This window comes from Crinia signifera, chromosome 4, assembly GCF_055691185.1.
Source record: "Crinia signifera chromosome 4, ASM5569118v1, whole genome shotgun sequence".
Lineage (NCBI taxonomy): Eukaryota > Metazoa > Chordata > Amphibia > Anura > Myobatrachidae > Crinia > Crinia signifera.
The window spans coordinates 264,383,819-264,405,645 of NC_139220.1; the positions used below are offsets into that span (position 1 = coordinate 264,383,819).

The 21,827-nt window shown below is 41.2% G+C and overlaps 1 protein-coding gene across 1 annotated transcript; it reads left to right on the top strand.

Moving 5' to 3' along the window:
• Positions 1 to 4,802: 4,802 nt before the first annotated feature.
• LOC146073056 (uncharacterized protein F54H12.2-like) lies at positions 4,803 to 7,745 on the top strand. Its single transcript, XM_083180234.1, has 2 exons — positions 4,803 to 6,035; positions 7,695 to 7,745. The coding sequence occupies exons 1-2, from the start codon at positions 4,803 to 4,805 to the stop codon at positions 7,743 to 7,745; spliced, it is 1,284 nt and encodes a 427-aa protein (XP_083036360.1).
• The last annotated feature ends 14,082 nt before the right edge of the window (positions 7,746 to 21,827 follow it).

Sequence of the window (21,827 nt, forward strand, 5' to 3'; positions counted from 1 at the left end):
AGGCAGGGCTGTTGTATAATGGTGGTCTCAGGATACCTGCAAGTGTGTGTATGTGTCTTTTACACATAAATGTACGCATACACATAGATGCATAGAGTAAATAATGCTAAGTACAGCTATGCGTTGCTAAGCTATAGCACGCGTTGCTTGGCGGAGCGAGGCGTCATTGGATTTGCTAAGTGCATACACACTGTGTTTTATATATATCAGATTTGTTCATTGCCATACATCAACACTACTGTTTTGAAGGCAAGCGAATTTGTCACCATTTGTGTTGGCGCAGAGATGAACAATGCCACCACCTGATTGGTTGATAGATGCCATTGTCAACATGGCGGAGACACGAAGGGCAGAACCCTTCACACATGCGGAGCTGAGGGTTCTTGTCTCCGTCATGGAGACAAGGCTGGGCCGTGCAGGGCCCTTTATCACGAACCGGCATAAGCGGAGGGCCTATGCTGCGGCAGGGCGCCGAATTTACGCCCGCACTCGGGTGCGGAGGTCCCTCGGGCAGCTGGAGAGGAGGTGGTCGGACCTCCGCAGGCGCCAGCCCCAGCTGCTCCAGCAACTCAGGGGCGAAATTGCTGAATGTGAGTATTTTAGCTATGAAATTTCGCACTTACAACACAGCATATATAAACAATAAAATGTGTCTCATGATAAGTGGGTGTCCATGGGTTTAAAAGTCCATAGACTGTTATGTGTGCTTCTTCCTGGTTAACATGCAGTCATGTGGCTTTTATATGTAATGCCATAGCATTGAGGATTATGATGCATACAATGTGCCAGATCTAATATGTGTTACACATTGATAAATGCCTGGCTTGTAATGTGTGAACAAATTACTACCAATCACATACTAATTTAAATGTCACAATTTGGAATCCATTAACAGTAAGGAGCTACTTTCCTGCATCGTTTGCCATCATTATCACCCTTCCATGTATGTCTTGTTATGGATTAATACATGTGCCCCAATGACCCCACATTGACCATGATGTTTTTTTCTACCACACAGCACGAGCCCAAGCACGACAGGCCCGTGAAGAGGCGGAGGCAGCCCTGGGCCAGGAGGAGGCCCAAGACCCGGAGGAGGAGGTGGCGGCAAGGGTGGAGGAGGAGGAAGTGGAGGAGGAGGAGATGGTGGTGGAGGAGGAGGAGGTGCGTGAGGAGGTGGTGGAGGAGGATGTGGAAGCGGAGTTGGTTGCGGAGGAGGAGGTGTTGGTGGCGGAGGAGGAGGTGGAGGAGGAGGTGGTGGTGGTGGTGGTGGAGGAGGAGGAGGAGGAGGAGGAGGAGGTGGAGGAGGAGTGTGAGGAGGAGGTTGTTGTGGCAGAGGAGCTGGCGGAGGAGGGGGCTGAGGAGGCCACGGTTGCCCCGGAGGAGTCGGATGACGATGGGGAGGAGGCGTGCCAGGCCCCGGAATACCAGCAGATCGGTATGTTAACATAATGCATCATTCATGAAGTAGTTGTACTGGTATTTGTTATGTTGCACTGGTGATAAAAATTTTTTGTCCCATACTATTCATATAGACCCCAAAGTGGGTAGCTACAGATACAGGTACGGGTTAGATGGGGTGTCCAAGGCATCCCTTTCATCCAGGACACCTCTGAATTACACCGGTTTGTGGGATGGCTTGGAGCTCCATTTTGACTGCCACATAACCGTTGTAGTTAAACAGGATCCTGGAGTAAAGGGATGAGTGGATCATTTGTGGATTAAATTCACCTGCTGCAAGCGTTGATTATGACCCATCAAATAGTGGAATCTATATTGTTGGTGAATGTTATTTATAAACTATAGGATGTATGCTATAAATGGAGTATGGCCCGGCCTACCTTGGAATGGAGTCAGAAGTTGCCAGTGTCCCAGGAGCCTCCTCTACCTAAACACCCCCTGTAGTTCTGATTGTTTTTTTGCCCTCACAGAATTGTAGGTTGGTTTAGACAGAATTATGATTTTGAGGATGTGTACTGTGCATTCCTGACATTTGCATAACTCCCATGCCACGAACCATCACTGAACTTAGACTGAGCAGATTGTGACAAGTTCTTATTGACGGAGGCCATGACCTGGTTGTCATTGGTTAGTCATGGGTGGGTTGTGACTGAGAAGAAACAATATGACTGTTATGTCTTCTGCAGAGTAAAGGGTATAGGCCAAAAAATACAGTATGTAGTAAATAAGTTAGCATGTATGTATATACTGTATGTATGTGAGTAGATAATGAACCCCTTTTTATCAAACTAAAAGTGACAGGTGCCCCGCCCCTTTCCACGCCCCTTTCCACGCCCCTTTCCACGCCCCTGACACTCCTACTATACGCCCCCTTTTAATATTGTTTTATATCAAATAATATGTGTTTTAATCATTGAATATTTATCTGTGAGATGATTTAGATGTTCCATCAACAGTAAAATGCTGCCAATGAAATAAATGTTAGATCCGATAGCTTTTAATAAGCCTACAAGATATGAATTTTATTTATTTGATTCAAGCATGGATAAACGAAAAAAGCGGATGAAGGACGCGTATTACACTGTATTAAATCCGGGCAGTTATAGCGGTGTTGATGCATTTTATGCGTCGAATAAAGGCTTGTATAAAAGACGGGATATTAAAGAATGGCTACAAAAACAAGATACATATACATTACATAAGCCAGCCAGGAAAAATTATAAAAGGAACATGATCTGCGTATCGGATATAAATCAGCAATGGCAATGCGATTTGGTGTCGCTCATAAATCTTGCAAAGTACAATGATGGTTTTAAGTACATACTAACCATTATTGATGTTTTCAGTAAGAGGGCGTGGGCAGAAAGCCTAGAGACTAAAAATGCAACGTCCGTCGCTAATGCTTTTGAAAAAATATTTCAGCAGGGGAGCGTACCAAAGAAGTTGCAAACCGATTGCGGTAAAGAGTTTCTAAACAAAACCTTAAAAAAACTGTTAGAAAAATACAATATACATCATTTTACGACCAATAACGATGTAAAGGCAGCGGTCATAGAACGATTTAATAGGACTTTAAAAACACGAATGTGGCGGTATTTCACGGCAAAGAATACATACAGATATATAGACGTGTTACAAGATTTTATTATCAGTTATAATAACACTTATCATAGAACGATTAAGTGTACGCCCTGTGAGGTGAATGATGCTAACGCACTGAGCGTCTTCAAGACGGTGTACGGCGATTACTTTAGAAGTAAGAAAACAAAGCCTTGTTTAGCGGTTGGTGATCACGTCCGTATATCCAAATATAAGGATATATTTCAGAAAGGTTACGAACAGAGTTTTTCTGAGGAAATATTTGTAATACGCGGTGTGAACACTAAAGGACTTAAACCGCTTTACGCGTTGGAGGACCTCTACGGGGAGGCTATAACAGGTAGTTTTTATCCCGAAGAACTTCAAAGCATACCAAAAAACTATAATAGGATTTACAAAGTGGAAAAGATTTTAAAAAACAAGACGGTGCGAGGGAGGAAATACGTGTTAGTTAAGTGGCGTGGATACCCCGCGAAATTTAACAGCTGGATCGACGCTTCGGAGATAAAAGATATATAAACAAAGAGGGAGATGGATGACAAAGCGTTCTACATAACTCTCCCGAGTAACGCATCAGCCAGTACATTCCCACAAAATAAGATTTCTGACTATACAACAAAACTGGCAAAGCCAATAGACTTAAATGGGGAATGGGAAGTAGCTCTTACAGAAATACAATACCCCCACACATGGAATACAATTGATGTACGTGATTGTGTGTTGAAAATAACTAGGTTGGGTGACACGACCGGCTCAGTCATGAGGGTTTGTGTTAAACCGGGGTTTTATGAAAATATTGAAGCGTTAGTCAAAGCATTTAATGCTGAAATTGATCGGCATAACCTGGATGGCGGTTTAAAACTATGGCATGATCAGCTTGAACGATCCGTATTCATTGACAATAAGATGATGTACCATATCTCAGCCGGGCCTAAACTGTCAAGAATACTGGGGTTATACCCTAAAACTAATTTTTTAAAACCGTGCACAGACATCAATGGCGGTCAATATACATTGTATGTGTATACAGACATTATCGAACACCAGAGGGTCGGCGACAGTTATGTACCATTGCTGCGGACTGTTGAAATAAAGGGTCGTAACAATGAGATGGTCACTATACGGTACGAGAAGCCCGATTACGTACCGTTATGCAAATCGCATTTTGACACCATATCCATAGAGATAAAGAACGACCAGAACGAGAACATTGCATTTAAGTTTGGGAAAGCGATCGTGAAACTACACTTTAGACGCTGCAAAAACGCTATTTATTAACTAAACAGAATGGTCGTTGTTAAAAATTATGGTGATCCGGCTCTCTACGCGCAATATTATAAGTTGCAAGCCGGTAATGGTTTACCCGGTTTTCATGGGAGCGCGTACATGTATGGATGTGGTTTAGGTGGTATTTTTCGCAGCCTTTTCAGAAAAGCAGTGCCTCTTTTCCGGAGAGGTTTAGAGTTAGCTAAACCACATGTGAAGACCGCCGCACGGAATATCGCGAAAGATGTTATCGGACAAGCCACAACGGCTGTGGTGAATAAAATACATGAGGCAAATCAATCAAAACAAGATGGTGCAGGACTGATATATACAAGAAAAGGCGTGTCTAAAAGAAAACGGAAGCAAATGATAGCGCTTCCGCCTTGGGGCATACCCTTTTTAAATAAAAACCAGAGAAAACGCAACTCAAAGAAGAAGAGAAAGCCGAAGCGCTCTGTTGGTGATATTTTTTAAACAATATGTCTTTCATACACTCCGAGTCCGCTGAATGCGTAAAAACAGAGCTGGATCTTTTTGACGTGCCTCCGACACAAACTAGCGTAGAAAAAAGCCTATATGTTGAAGTTCAACCTTTAGCAGCGTTATCCGACACAGCGCCACTTGAATTTTATATAGCGGCCAGCGGTGAACATTACTATGATCTGAACAACACACTGCTGTACGTGACATGCAAGATCGTACGAACCGATAACACACAGATGAACCAAGGGGCTCGGGTCGCCCTTATTAATTACCCCATAGCGACTCTATTCAGTCAGGTGGACGTAACTTTGGGCGACAGGCTCATATCACAATCCAACAACCTTTATGCTTACCGCGCGTACATTGAGACTATATTGAATTATAGCTCAGATGCTTTGTCAACAAAGCACACCACAGGTTTATTTTACAAAGATGTGGCTGGAGAACATAACAGCAGGTCGCTGGATGGTGCGAATGTGGGATTCAGAAAACGTGCAGCAGCAACCGCGCGGAGTCGCACAGTTGAATTGCTAGGACCGCTGCATTGCGACCTTTTCCATCAACATAAACTAATCTTGAACGGTGTTGACCTGAAGATTAAACTCACCAGAAACAAAGACTCCTTCTGCTTAATGTCGGCTGAAGCTGATGCCTTTAAAATACAGATCGTCGCAGCATCCCTGTTTGTGAAAAGAGTGCAGGTGTCACCCGCCGTGCGGATTGGTCACGCGCAGGCACTTCTTAATGGCAATGCCAAATATGCAGTCGACCGCGTTGGCATGAAAATCTACAGCGTACCAGCCGGTAGCCGTGTATTTAATCTAGAAAATCTATTTTTAGGTCAAGTTCCGAAAACAGTCATAGCCGGGTTTGTGGACAATGAAGCATTTTCAGGAGCCCTTGATCGGAATCCCCTTTGTTTTGAACATAAAAATGTGAGCTTTGCATCCCTTTATCTGGATGGAACGCCGCACCCGGCAAAGCCATTTCAACCAGACTTTGAACATGGTAATGCTGTAAGAGAGTATATGTCGCTCATACAGATCACAAATAAACAGAAATGTGATGGCGGAATACTGATTGACCGTGAAGAGTATCTCAACGGATACACGCTATTTGCTTTTGATCTGTCACCGGAGCAGGAATGTGGCGAACATCTTTCCTTGATAAGGACTGGTAACCTACGCGCCGAATTTCGCTTTGCAGAAGCGCTGGATCGGACAGTCAACGTAATCATTTATGCATTATTTGATAATATCATTGAAATAAATCAAAGGCGTGATGTGATGTATGATTATCTATAAGTGAAATAAACTATTTTAATATTTTATCGTATATTTTAACAACTATCATTACGTTATAAGAAATCTTAAAAATGAACACGCTACAGATAAATTGTATTCTGTACACAGAACCATGTACACGCCGCTATTTTAAAGGAACCTATGCTTGTGATATGTTACCTACCGATAAACTGACGCATTACCCCTGTGCGTTTGTAATCAACACGCACAGCAGCGAACAGCCGGGCGAGCATTGGTTGGCTGTTTATTTTAATGAAGGGGGGCTTTGCTATTTCTTTGATTCCTACGGACTACCTCCGGACAGTGACATTTTCCCAAAGAATATCATAAAGTTTTTACATTTAAATTCAAAAAACATTTGCCATCAAAACCAGCGATTACAAGGTTTTTCAAGCACTGTATGCGGTCAATATTGTATTTACTTTATATTTATGATGTGTAAAAACTACAAATATGCGGAGATTCTGTCCCGATTTAGTACCGATACAAAATGTAATGACCGTTTAGTTGCAATGTTTGTAAGGCGCATGCCGAAAAGTCATTGTTTGAACCGCTATACCTCTAAATGTATACAGAAATGTGTAACTTGTAACCATCCCTGCGATTGAAACATTTTATGTACAATGTTTCATAATTATAATAAACAATTGTTTTAAACTTTATGATGCTGTGCGATCTGAGTTTCTTCTAAAAACATTGATTAGAAACAAAGAACAAAACACGCCATTCAAAATCATAAGTATATTTTATTGAAACATAAATTCACAGATACATCAACTTTGGATTATTATAACAATATTTTAAGCATTTTATATGCAGTTTCATCAATATAATAAACAAACTTTAAAAACTTTATCATAATAACATTGCTTTACAACAATATACAATAGAAATAGATTATAGGCTCAACCACGGGGCGCGCTGTAACAATTCTACAGTTCTTTTCCTAGGCATTAAGTAACTGTGAGTTGTTGTTAACCCGGGGCTGCTTAAAACATTTAAGCGCCTTTTTTTATGTGATTGTAGTGGTGGAGTTAATAAAAAGTCACCAACAGTGGGGTTTGTTCCTGCTTTTAAACGGTCTAGGTACATTCTATTTGATGCATTGCCGACTACGGTGGAGGGTATATTTAATTCAGCCATAGCATGCATAATTTCAGTCCAACCAATTGGCATTTTATGACTCAACACGCTGTGGCTTTGCGTGATGTGTCTTATTAAATCCAGCATGTTGGAACCCTGTACAGCGTTACCTTTATACAGAAATTCGCCTTTATCATTCCAGCTTGTGATGTGTTTAGAACCGGCCATTTTACTCAAAAGAATTTCAGAGTTCTTCCTGTACCGGGCATTTACGCCACCCACAACTTCATGATAAACAGAGTCAGATTCTTCTGACTGACCGGGATTGTTTGTTTGAGTAGTAATTGGCGTTTCGGGTGTTAAAAGAGTTAAAGTTGACAATTCTCTATCAGACTGCTTACTCAACACCAGATATTTCTGTAAAGCGGCTGTGTAACGTTTTGCTTTATCATATTCCGATAAATTATTATTCTGTAGTATGTTTGTGATCTCTACATCCAGACCTTGCGTGACTGTTTTACGCATATCATCATTAACCGGTTTGTTGTGTAAACGTTCTATCTGATGTTGAGGCACCAGATACATTTTCTCAGCGTACTCCATCAGCGATTAGTCAGGAGCCCCGTTATTAACGGTATAGCAAAACCAAGCAAGGAGCCAATAAATCCGCCAGACTGTTTCACCAACCGCTTCTTTTTACCAATGGTGCATTTCTTATTACAAAGCGATTTTATAAGGTTGCGCTTCTTTTTAAGGTAATTAAACTGTCGTTGTGACAATGGTATTTTACCTTTTAGTGTGTTGAGCGCAATCTCACAAATGGCTGTCACCAAATCGTTTGAAGCAGTAGATAAAATAGTGTTTCTTTGAGTCGGGGTTGCCTTTATTAAAGCTTTTAAAAGCGCCCAATTACGGCGTAAACGTGCCGACATGCTTGCTCTTGGTGATGCTGTGGCAAATGACTAAAAGTTGTAGAATTACCGCTTTTTAGAAGCCTGCTTTTTAAGGACATACACTACTGGCTTATCTGGTGGAAATAAACCGCTTCGTAAACGATACTCATCAAGTGTATTGTTTCTTAAATCAACCAGTAAATACCCATAAGGCGTGCTGGTTGCATCTTCAAAAGACTCTAAAAAGAATCTTGATTTACCAGGATACATCTGCCTAGCCAGTGCACTCACTTGCAATTTATCCCTAGGGTTTTTGAAAAGAACCATATATTTTGTATTTAAATGTATAGTTCTGCTCTTTTTACCCTGACAAAACACATTTTGCACGAGGTACATGATACTGAGATTTCTATGGTGTACATACTTTGTGAAAGCTTTCTCAATCTCTGAATTATTACTAGCCGATTCCATCAGATCATCAACAACAGCTAAATTAACCTTATCAGGGGGAAAAAGTTGGTCATCATTAAAAGTTTCAGGCAGGCCTTCTATAAAACGCATACCGGGGAAATCACGCAACAGATGGTCATACATAGATTGCCAGCATGCATAAAACCAAACAATGTTATCGGGATTGTGTGATAGGTGTGTAGCAGAATTTTGCAGCAACATTTTTACAAAATAACTTTTACCCGAATTAGAGGGTCCTGCTAAAATACACGAAAAGGGGTGTTGCAGTCTGATATCCATATTAATACCCAAACGGAAGCGTTGTGAAGTTATCTGTAAGTCTCCGTTTAGTGTAAACACACTTTTGGGTTTTCTGAAGCACGCGCGTTTCAATCTGCCAATACTTTTTAAATCGAACAATGCCAGGTTGCCGTATCACAATTTTTTTCTGATTTTCGCCTTTGGGGTTTAAAGGATAATCTAAGACCATTTCTTTCAGGCTGTCAAAGTTGACATGTTGAGCATTATCAATGTTCAGTGTGATACCTTTAATTTTTAAACTGGTCTTTCCATTATTTAATCGATAGCCATATGACTTGGGGCCCGCTGAAACAAATTCTGTTATATGCGAACCAGTTGGGATTTCGCTAGTCAGCTCACCTAGATAATCACCCAATGGTGGATTCCAATCACCGGGCCTGCTGACAAAAATAACAGAGTCTGTATCATGGTAAAGACAACGCTCTTGCAATCTATCCAGTAGATTGTACAGTTCAATACGGGCATACGCTGTAGTTATTGCAGCTATAAATATATTACAATTACTTGATCTGGTGTAATGATCTTTGGCGTATTTCCAATTTACCATAACCGCATCATCATCTATGAAGTCTAAAGCAGACACCTCATACTGCGGTAAAAACGCATATTCAAAAAGTTTGTCAGGATCTGACACTATCTCTGTATTGGGTAAGTTACATCTCTGGCCAAATTTACCCCACAACGAATTCAGAAACAGTTTTGATAACTGTCTCTTGGCTGGGTTGTGATAAATATGACCAGGACGTAATGTCACCCCTTCATTTTTTTGATAGGCGTCTATATATTCTTGACATTTTTCAGAGTCTGTACACCAGTCGGGATAACCTGATGCCTCTTGTTTGTCTCTGAGATGTAATTTAATGTACTCTGAAAACAACATGTCTGATTTCTCATCAAAATGCCACACCTCATAGATTTTGCAAACTTTGTAACCCTTGTCAACTGCTAAATTTATCTCTACAGTACACCACGTACCAATGAGGGCTCGTTCCTCATCATCATGTTCACACGGCGATGTCTGTCCAGACTCGGTACATGTGCGACATAAAGGAAACATCAGTTTACCGAGCATTTTAACTGGTAGAACTGGAAAGAAAAGCCCACGTGGTGGGTACACTTTTACTTTAGCAATACCAAAGTATGATGTGATATCGCCAAAATCTTTATAAATGATCCTGGGATGTTTAACAGGATATGTTTTGGTTTTGTTGACAAAGGGGTACAGGCTTGTAAAATCATAGTAGTGTATCTGCTCGTCCTGCTGCACCTTGTGATAAAGCTTTATAGCATTTGTACGACCACCATAAAGCGAATCTCGCGGTTCCAAGGGTTCGGGCAAACCGCACTCCTTGAGAAACGCCTGTAGACGGGTATCAACCTGTAACATTTTTTTCCATTCGCATTCCCAAATAACACGCAAATGAAAACCACAGCGCTTAAGAAAGTTCATCCTCACCAGTGTCTTGTGGTGCAATTGACCATAGGTCGTTTCAGTCACTTTGTTTACATCATCAGGATTGTAACAAGCGCTACAACCGTGATAAAAACAACCTTGAAACTCAAATGCTGTTTGCACACCATTAATCACTGCATACCCATCCAGGTAGTATGTACCAACTTTCTTTTCACCACCTTGTAATGCGTGTCTTATGTCTATACCTTCTGTATGCGCTACGTACATTAGCCACTTTATAGCTGGTGTTGAGTATCGCTTCTGAGTTTTATGATAGTTATCACCCGGTACAAGCGCCAATGTGTTTTCCTTTAAAAACCTACACCGGTACATAGCCATGCAAACCGATGCTAAAGTGGTCAGTTGAAAAGGGTCAACATGTCTCTTAACAACGATCGGTTTATTTTTCTTAAATACAACATCTTCCTGTTCAGTCATGGATATAACGGTGTCTCTGAACACCTTACAAGCCCTCTGTAATATCACCACATCCTCCTTGCAATAGCGTTTAAGTTCATCCTGGAAGTTAAATGACTCATGCTTGTATTTCTCATACCACTCTATGAATTCAGCCTTTTCTGATTCCATCATGTATTGCACACCAAAATATTGAATATCAGGCATGGGCCCTATATAATTTTGGTTAGCGACTGTATTAAAAAAATGCGGGAAATGGCCTTTTGAGCCCTCAATACCCATTGCTTTTGGTAAGCGACTAAGGCGCATTGGCATAAAATTTAGGGAGTCAATAAATCGAATCTTTAAATCACTAACCGTTATGCACAACAACTTTCCGCCCTGTGCCAACACAGCGGTTCTCAATTTTTCTTTTATAAGTTGTCGCATTATAAAGTACACATCATATCGACCGGCATTATGGGCTATGAATGTGTACCCCGCAAATTTTGGTTTCATGAATGTTTTTACAAAATCATCTATACAAGCAGAGCCCTGAAACTCCCAGGATTTCTCACCTGTCAGCGTTAATGCATAACAGTAATTTGGTATGTGTAACCCGGTTTCTTGCATGCATTCAAAATCATAAAAAATGTATTTTGAATTAGGATCTGATGGTTTAATGTTCTGAATAAAACACATATGCCCTGCAAAATTGTCAACATTCACTTTGCAAATGGGGCATGTCATACCACGACACTTGTGGGTGGGTATAGTATACTGACCGCAGCGGTCACAATACATTTTTTGAAGACATGGTATTTTCAGATCCAGCGCTAGAGACTTGTGAGTCTCTAAGCAGTCTGTTGACCTACAAAACACTCTACACAGTGTACACCTTAGCTGTACTTTGCCTGAATCAACACAATCCTGTCTGAGACAGGCCTTACAAAAAAAAAGACAGTCATGGTTATTTCTATGATGGAAAACTGTTGCGCAAAATTTGCAGAAATTGCGCCCGCCAACAAAACCTCTCACATCTAAGAGTCCATAGTAATGATTATCGTGCCATAAGACGAACAGTATGTCATCTTTGTACGGACAATCGGTGGAAAAGTAGCGCCATTCACCTTTGCTAAAATATAATATTTTAATTGTTACTTTCAAATGGTTTTCAAAATGAACAATGTCGCTAAAACTGATCATTTTATCAAGGGGCAAATTCAAAGCTTTATGAAGTTCGAGTGCCCGTTCTTGTATCACATGGTCTGTGGCGTTATCTTTGTCCAGAAGTTTACAGATACTGGCAGCAAGGCACAGATTGCCATTTTCATTATTGAAATCATATAACAAACGTCTGCGCTTCTCTATAATGAGGCTGTGAGGTATCCTCCGCAGGCGCCTGCCTGTTAGGGCACCGCCTACACGATTCTTGAAAACAGAGATCACAAATTTCAGCTCTGTGTCAAATAAAATCTCAGCATTACTTTGCAGCGTGTTTGTTATCTGATTCAAAAAACTGATGGCGTCTAATACCCCATGTGGCTTACGATGTGAATAGATGGCATTGTGTAACCCGCCACCCTCCATTCTTAACTGAACACGATCATTGGGGTCGACATTCACCATATAGCTGTCTAGCAAGTTCTGAATTGCAACGTGTATTGCCCCCATAGCATCCACAAATGATGTGATCCTATTCAAATTAACAAAACGGAAATGGTGATGGATTTCGGATGCTCTGAAATTGGGGTAATCTCGTTCGTATCTGTTTATGGACTCTAAAAAAACAGGGTGTGCCGCATCATCATTACCAGGTGATACCCGATCACCTGGTATGGGTGATGCTACATGTTCAATGCTATCTATCTGTGATGGTCCTCTATCTATGCATCTTGGCTGCGTGTTGCCATCCTGATCACTAAACCTACGCATGCCTTGTCGTGACAGTCTAAGTTGCTTCTTTTTTCTTAAGTTTATTAATGTCCTTATAGCCCGTTTTAATTTTACATTTCTGTTTGTATTTTTATGGCGCTGTGATCTACGCATTGCAATGTGGTTCAAACCGCGCCCTGTCATGACTAGTCATTTCTTTTTTTTACCAAATGCGTTGGCCGCTAGGAATTCACTGGTCTCCCTAACTAGACTTATCCTTTCTATCGCGAGTTCCATATACCGCTTAATAAATGTATTAAGCGCGCTCTGGCTACATTTACCGCTATGCATTATTTCTGTGAGTTGCATCAGCATTCCTGTAGAAATGTGATTTGTGTAAGCGGTTTCCCTCCAAACTGATCCTAACAATGCATTATATTTTAATTCTGCTGCTTTTCTTGCGCGCTCTGACTTTGCTGATTCACTTGTAGTGTTTTTCCTACCAACACCTTTTGAACCTACGCCTGATGGCCCGGCAACAACATCATCCATCGTGTTGTGATGCATTGGATGATGTTGTTGTTTTCTAGCACTACCACCTTTTGAACCTACACCTGATGGCCCGGCAACAGCATCATCCATTGTGTTGTGATGCGATGGATGATGTTGTTGTTTTCTAGCACTACCACCTTTTGAACCTACGCCTGATGGCCCGGCAACAACATCATCCATCGTGTTGTGATGCGATGGATGATGTTGTTTTCTAGCACTTCCACCCTTTGAACCAGCACCTGATGGACCTGCAACAGCCTGTCGCGATGGACGTGATTGTCTTCTAACACCTGCACCTGATGAACCTACGTCTGATGGGCCGGCACCAACCACGTCCTTTGCGGCAAAATGCACAGATTTAACCCCTTTGTTTGTAGGCCCTGAAACACCATGTCCCGCAGGGCCGTCATTAGATTCTATGTCGGATGCATACAACAACTGGGAATTTTCACATAAATCATAATGATGCTTTTGGTAATATCCATTCTTTAATATCCCGTCTTTTATACAAGCCTTTATTCGACGCATAAAATGCATCAACGCCGCTATAACTACCCGGATATAATACGTTGTAATACGCGTTCTTCATCCGATTTTTATTTTTTATATATTCATTTTCATCTGGATTTTTTTTTTTTTTTTGTACATAGTTTTGAGTGATTTGCACATTTGTTGTTCAGTTACACTATGTATGTTTGACACCCTTCACGTCCTCCTGGCCACTACAAGGTGGCAACATCATGTTGCAGTCCCTGGATTGTATTTTTTTATTCATAGTTTTGAGCGATTTGCACATTTGTTGTTCAGTTACACTATGTATGTTTGACACACTTCATGTCCTCCTGGCCACTACAAGGTGGTGACATCATGTTACAGCGCCCCAGATTGTGCGCCAGAGTGGACACTGAACGGCACTATATAAAGGTATGAATTTTAAATGTATTTATTGTCTATTGCAAATTGATAAAGTAACCACATTGGCTTTAAAACGTTGGACTATAATCCTTCTGATGTTCTTATTTCATTGAGTGATGAACATTGTTCCTTGGTTTACTGAACCACACATATATATATATATATATATATATATATATATATATATATATATATATATATATATATGTGTGGTTCTGTAAACCATGGCTCTAGGTACTCTTAAATAGTGCAGGACCACATGTTTTTTTTTTTCAATATTTGTACAACCATGTGCTATCTGCAGTTTTAGGCGTGGTGCATCTGAAATGGCTATCTCTAATATACAGATACTTTTCTCCTGCAGTTTAAAAAAAAAAAAATCACTGTGTCATGCATTGCAAAGTGCTTGGTGTGTAAGCAAGAATATTTGTGTAACATGAGAGATGCTTTTGGTAATATCCATTCTTTAATATCCCGTCTTTTATACAAGCCTTTATTCGACGCATAAAATGCATCAACGCCGCTATAACTACCCGGATATAATACGTTGTAATACGCGTTCTTCATCCGATTTTTATTTTTTATATATTCATTTTCATCTGGATTTTTTTTTTTTTTTTTTTGTACATAGTTTTGAGTGATTTGCACATTTGTTGTTCAGTTACACTATGTATGTTTGACACCCTTCACGTCCTCCTGGCCACTACAAGGTGGCAACATCATGTTGCAGTCCCTGGATTGTATTTTTTTATTCATAGTTTTGAGCGATTTGCACATTTGTTGTTCAGTTACACTATGTATGTTTGACACACTTCATGTCCTCCTGGCCACTACAAGGTGGTGACATCATGTTACAGCGCCCCAGATTGTGCGCCAGAGTGGACACTGAACGGCACTATATAAAGGTATGAATTTTAAATGTATTTATTGTCTATTGCAACTTGATAAAGTAACCACATTGGCTTTAAAACGTTGGACTATAATCCTTCTGATGTTCTTATTTCATTGAGTGATGAACATTGTTCCTTGGTTTACTGAACCACACATATATATATATATATATATATATATATATATATATATATATATATATATATATATATATATATATATATATATATATATATATGTGTGGTTCTGTAAACCATGGCTCTAGGTACTCTTAAATAGTGCAGGACCACATGTTTTTTTTTTTCAATATTTGTACAACCATATGCTATCTGCAGTTTTAGGCGTGGTGCATCTGAAATGGCTATCTCTAATATACAGATACTTTTCTCCTGCAGCTTAAAAAAAAAAAAATTATCACTGTGTCATGCATTGCAAAGTGCTTGGTGTGTAAGCAAGAATTTCTGTGTAACATGAGAGACGCTTTTTTTTTTTTTTTGTTTGTTTGCAGACATAGTTTATATACAGCATCAAATAAATAAAATTCATTTCTTGTAGGCTTATTAAAAACTATCAGCTCTAATATTTATTTTAGAAGTCTCTAACCTTTATTTCATTGGCAGCATTTTACTGTTGATGGAACATCTAAATCATCTCACAGATAAATATTCAATGATTAAAACACATATTATTTGATATAAAACACTATTAAAAGGGGGCGTATAGTAGGAGTGTCAGGGGCGTGGAAAGGGGCGTGGAAAGGGGCGTGGAAAGGGGCGGGGCACCTGTCACTTTTAGTTTGATAAAAAGGGGTTCATTATCTACTTATGTGTCATATCTATTTATCTATGTGTGTCTCTATCTCTCTACATCATGGGTCCTCAAACTGCGGCCCTCCAGATGTTGTGAAACTACAAATCCCGCCATGCCTTGCCACAGTTTTAACACTTCCTTATAGCAAAACTGTGGCAAGGCATGCTGGGATTTGTAGTTTCACAACATCTGGAGGGCCGCAGTTTGAGGACCCATGCTCTACATAGATATATATATATATATATACACACATGTCACCTAGCATTTGTGCAATTTATGTCGCAGTATGTGAAATGTATGCAAGAATAACATGACTAATTTTTGCCCCTTTGACATGCCCACAGATGACACCACACCGGCAGATGAGGGGGTGCGTGGGGCCCTCCTGCGAGCGGAGCACCATCTGAGGCTCCTTCAAGCAGACCTGCAGGACCTCAAAGACCTGCTTATTTAATTTATAATTTTATATTTTTTTATTTATGTTAATTGTCTTGTTAAATAAATTCTTTATGCAAGTTCACAGTTGTTGGTTTTATTTGCACTTTAAATAGTATATGTGTAGATTGGTTATAATCTTTTACACAGGGTGTAATACAAACCATTGCACTTACATTGCTGTAAGGGTTAATGTGTGCAATGCATGTGTTAGGCATGCTTGTAAGGATATATTGGAATCTAATTGATTCCAATTCCAAATAAGCAGTTTTTTATGAGGATAGGTAATTGAATAAGTGGGTCATGTGATGTATTGCAGAAGATACTTCATAGTGGGTTGTTTGGCGTAAATACTCCGCTTACGTGCGGTAGCACCGCTTGGCTCCCGTTCGGATGCGGTATTCCCGAGCATACTCTGTAATACTCTGTAATACCGTGCCGAATCGGAGTGTTTCTCCCGCACACGCATGCTTTGTATGTCGTCCGTAAACACGCCCTGTTCTTAAAGAGTGAGTCCGTCCGAATGCGGAGGACACGTGGGCGTTTCTACGGACGATGGCCGCATGCGGCAAAACACCGTGGCGTGCTGACCGCTCCGTAAGAATGCGGGAATTTCCGCACAGATCAGAATAAAGGCCCATGTAAGATCACACCATGTAACACATGATTTAGGATACTCATTACACAATGTACTGTCTCACTGGGCAAGTGATTACATGACAGGTTCTGCCACTACAGAACTCAGCCTGCTCAGCTGTCATTGGCTATAGCCTAAGGCTGCTCTTACTAGTGGACTGCAACCAATCAGAGAGCACTAGGAAAAAAATGACAGTACAGGTGAGCAAAGCTGTGGCAAATGATGTTCGAAGAACAGGCCATTTTACAGCGGTGCTATGTTCTGGAGATTTTGTACATAATGATATGTATATCAAAGCTTGGAGAGAGATAAAGTGAAGAGAGATTGAGGGGGAGATGTACTAAGCCTGGAAGAGTAATAAAGTGGAGAGAGATAAAGGTGTCCCAGGGCAAGATAAAATACGAAGCTTTGAGGAGAGATAATATGGAGAGAGATAAAGTAACATCCAACCAGCTCCTAACTGTCATTTACAGGCTGTTTTAAAAATGATAGGAACTGATTGACTCTCTCCACTTTATCAGTGTGTTTGAGTTGCGGCATGCGGTTACACAGTGCTAGCTGGCTCTCATTAGAATAAATGGGCTCTCATTTATTTATTTACAGTTTCTCATATAGCGCAGCAGATTCCGTTGCGCTTTACAATAGTAGACAGTGATAAAACAAACTGGATAACAACAGACAGACTTGGAGGTAGGAGGGTCCTGCTGCAAGCTTACAATCTATAACAAGTTGGTCGACAAGCATTAGGCCGACACCAATAGGTCGACATGGGGATAGGTCGACATGGGTCTAGGTTGACATGGGTCTAGGTTGACATGGTTCTAGGTCGACATGGGTCTAGGTCGACAGTTTATTAGGTTGACACAAGCATTAGGTTGACAGTGTCTAGGTCGACAGTCAAAAGGTCAACATGGGGTTTTTCACTGTTCTTTGAGCTGACATGTGCCGGCAGGCGGTATTTCATGCCCGACCATCCACTAGGGCGTGGTGGGAGAATAAAACAGTGTGACGAGTGCAGTGAGGCACCATGCCCGAAGCATGGTGAGCGAAGCGAGTGATCCGAGGGGATGAGGCGCACTTTAAACTGTGTCCGTGTGGACTGTGTCGACATTCGGGGGGGGGGGGGGGCTGTGAAAAACCCCATGTCGACCTTTTGGCTGTCGACCTAAACCCATGTCGACCTTGTCCCATGTCGACCTACAACCATGTTGACCATTCCCCATGTCGACCTAATGCTTGTTGACCAACTTGCTGTAGACCAAATGACCTTGTCCCATGTCGACCTACAACCATGTTGACCTTTCCCCATGTCGACCTAATGCTTGTTGACCAACTCTCCCTTTTACACCAGCCTAGTCCCTGCAGTCTATGGTGTGAAAGGGAGAGAAAACTACGACCCTTCTCCTCCCATTTTAATCGGCTATATCGTTTAACCAGCTATATCTTCAGAACCAACTGACCCATTTACATGAGTGTATTATATTGAAGAACTTTTAAGTGGGCCACAAATGACTTTGGTCCCATGAAACTGGGCCATTTGGTTCCAGAGAAATCTGCCCTCAAAAAACATGAACAGCCATGAAATTATATTTCAGAAGTAAAAAAAAATCGGTTTATCTGTAATATCTCTATCAATTAACCCATATGAACCAGCTTGATATCAGATTGAAGGCCCAGCGACATGGGTTTGAATGAGATCAACCACAAGCTTCTGTGATGCCAGGGGAGGAACTGGCAGCAATTGGAACAGGGTGGGGGTCGGAATTAGCGGGTCCCATATTATCCTAAGGGGAAAACACTCCTATTTTGCCCAGTATCTCTGGTTCCCGGGGGGCTAGCAGCATTGGGCTCATTGGAAAGCCTCAGTCCTCAGAGTGGGCTTGGAGCTGTAGCTCCATCAGACCCAATGTTAATCCGGCCCTGGAAACATGAACTTGCTCCAGGCACCGTGACACCTAGCTGCACCGCTGGTCACAGTCCCGGCTAGCTTACCCTACTGGCTCTAATGGCAGTTATGGTTCCAGGTAATCTAAGTCCTCCAGAGTTGGAACTGCCACTTCGAGTACAGGGGAAATCCCTGTAGGGGGAGCACCACATCCTCTAATATCGGGTTCCAAGAGTGTGATCTCAAATGATACATTGTTCCTCCATTAGAGGGTTGGTTACATGGTCTCTAGTGGCTGGCCAAGTCTCTGGGGTGCTCTACACCCCATGTTATCATTCATGCTCCAGTACAACACTGAATAGATCCTGAATGTTTTGCTGTGAATCGTAATACATTTGTCATCTGGTAGCAAAATTGCAATAGATCGTAAGCTCTGAAGGCTTATGAACATTTAAGAAGCATTCTGCCTATTAATGTATCAAACAGATGGTATCTATTAAGTATATATCTGGCACCTAGTGACCAATTTAAAGCAGATAACAGAAAAAACAGCCAAGCATTTTATCTGTCTTTACTGAGAAATGCTGATACATGCAAGCAATTAAAAGTGCAAAGTGCTCATCTGGGAATCAGATGCTGAATTTACCACTAATGCAGTCCGGCTTGCAGGAGTCAATGGTACAGAAAGGTTAACAGGGGGGCTACTGAGCTCACAAAATGTATCATCTAAAAATGTAATTAGAATGTAGGTTAAGAAAACACTACTTTGTTCAAATTCCATTTGCAATTATAATTGTATTTGTAGAGCAAGATAATCATAAAAACAGAAATATAAAACTTAATGGAGAAAGTGCAAGTTAAAATCAAGGTGACTGCAGATCTGTCCTCATTCTCCTGGCATTTTTGCCCCTCTTGGCACAAGATGCCTGGCACGACTAGACAACACTCCATGGTTAGCCAGATTTGGGGGTCGCTCCAATTAGCGCCGAAGGGTGCGAGGTGCCGTTTGGGTGCCATTTAAACACTGAAAATGGCTCCCGAATTTTCGCGCACCCTTTACTGGGCCAAATTCACTTAAAATTGCTCAGAGCCCTATGGAGGTGCGAGCACCTTTAAGTGAATTCTGGGCCAGATGGACATTCTGTGGTAGACACCTGGCATTTCATGGACATGACCACATAAATGGTGGGCGTGCCCATAGAAATGCTGTGCAGTCCCCAGGGAACACAGACGGGGTGGGCGGATAGTGTCACATGACTTCAGTGCCCGCCCCCAGTTTGGACTGCAGCAGAAGAGTAAGTCCTGGGCAACTTTTCTGCTGCGAACAGAGGAAAAGTAATTTGATTTTGCACAGACATCAAATGATTTCTCCTCTGTGCTGGTGCATGCGAGCAGATATGTAAGTGTACAAATCCGCTTTCAGCGTAGCAAGGAGATCCGGACGGCGGGGCGGGTGTGCAGGGCAGCGGTAACCTGCTTGCTAGGCTCCGAATACAGACCAAGTATCTTTGGAGACCCTAAATGAGCAATGCCTAGGGGTTCCTTACTCACTGGACTCTTACTGAAGACACACTGCTGCCAGGAGAGATATATGCACAGTCATTATTCTGTGTGCGATGTATTATTATTATTATTATTATTATAATAATAATTTGTATGGTGCAACAAGGGATCCGAAGCGACCAATTTACAGAGTACAAAAACAAATGAGCAAAACAGGAAACAGTGACTTACAGTTGAATACAATAGAGAACATGTACAGTTTGTATAAACATAGCTGCATCAGCAGAGTATTTATTATTTATTTATTAACAGTTTCTTATATAGCGCAGCATATTCCGCTGCGCTTTACAAAGGGGACAGTGATACAACAAAACAAGGTATTTACAGACAGTCAAAATGTAGGAGGGCCCTGCTCACAAGCTTACAATCTATAGGGAAATAGGCATTGATACATAAGGATAGATACTGTATTCTTTATTGCATCGATTCCACCAGAACGCAAGGTTCTATGACTGGTTCTGGAATTTGATAAGCTACACTGACATAAGTATCAGGGCGGCTGAAAACCGCAGGTTTTGGTTCTATCAAACATGGTTTAAGTAAGAAAATAAAAAGCACATGAGGGAAGAGGTCCCTGCTCGTGAGATGTATCCCTCCATACTTCAGTTACCAGGCTTAGGGGGGTATTCAATCCAGGATTCCGTAGTCCGAATCCCAGGGTATTTTGGTCCGATCCGACAGTAACTCCACAGCCAGAATTCAATGTTCAAAGTCCGTAGATCGGCAAAAATGGTCAAAAAACGTTCCTTGAATTCAACAATCTGCAGCCGTTTCTAACAAAACCGATCCAATTTCTTAAAAAGTTGGATCTGACAACCTTCAATGCTGTTGTTAACGTCGGCATTGAATAGATGAGTGCCCATATTCCCCCTGTAGGGAAATTTCGGCACAGATTGAGAAAACCACTTTTGTAGGAAAAGTTTTCTTTGACACATTTGAAACATCTGGAGAGCCCAATCCATCTACAATCAGACAATTGTTTGTAACTGGCTTTAGCACTTGGTTGCAGAAAGTATTTTGTGTGAGGCGTAGTATTTTCTTATGAAGGTGAAATCATTGGGCATTCACTAGGATGTGTGGTAAGGAGAAACCTCTGACAGGCCACCACAAACTATCATGCACCCTTGCCAAACTGCCCACAGCCGAACCCTGATGCCCAGGAGGCAAGCCGTTTGAAAACCATCTGCTGTCCATCTGACCTGATGACTTAAATCAATTACTTGAGTGAGGCAGCGGGAGATTTGAAACCAGCGGTTCAGTGGAAAGAAATCTTGTGAGTTCCAGCAGGTCCCGGAGATGGAAACAACAGTACTGCATGAACCAAAAATGTTTGTATCCCAGAATATATTAAATCATGTACAGTATATATATATATATATATATATATATATATATATATATATATATATATATATATATATATATATATAATAGAGAGCAAGGAGAAACTTCTTGTTTGGTTGAGAATACCCATTTTCACTGACAAATTGGCTTTGCACCATTTGATAAATAAGGGATCTATGTACTAAGTCTTGAAGTGAGATAAAGTGTACAGGGT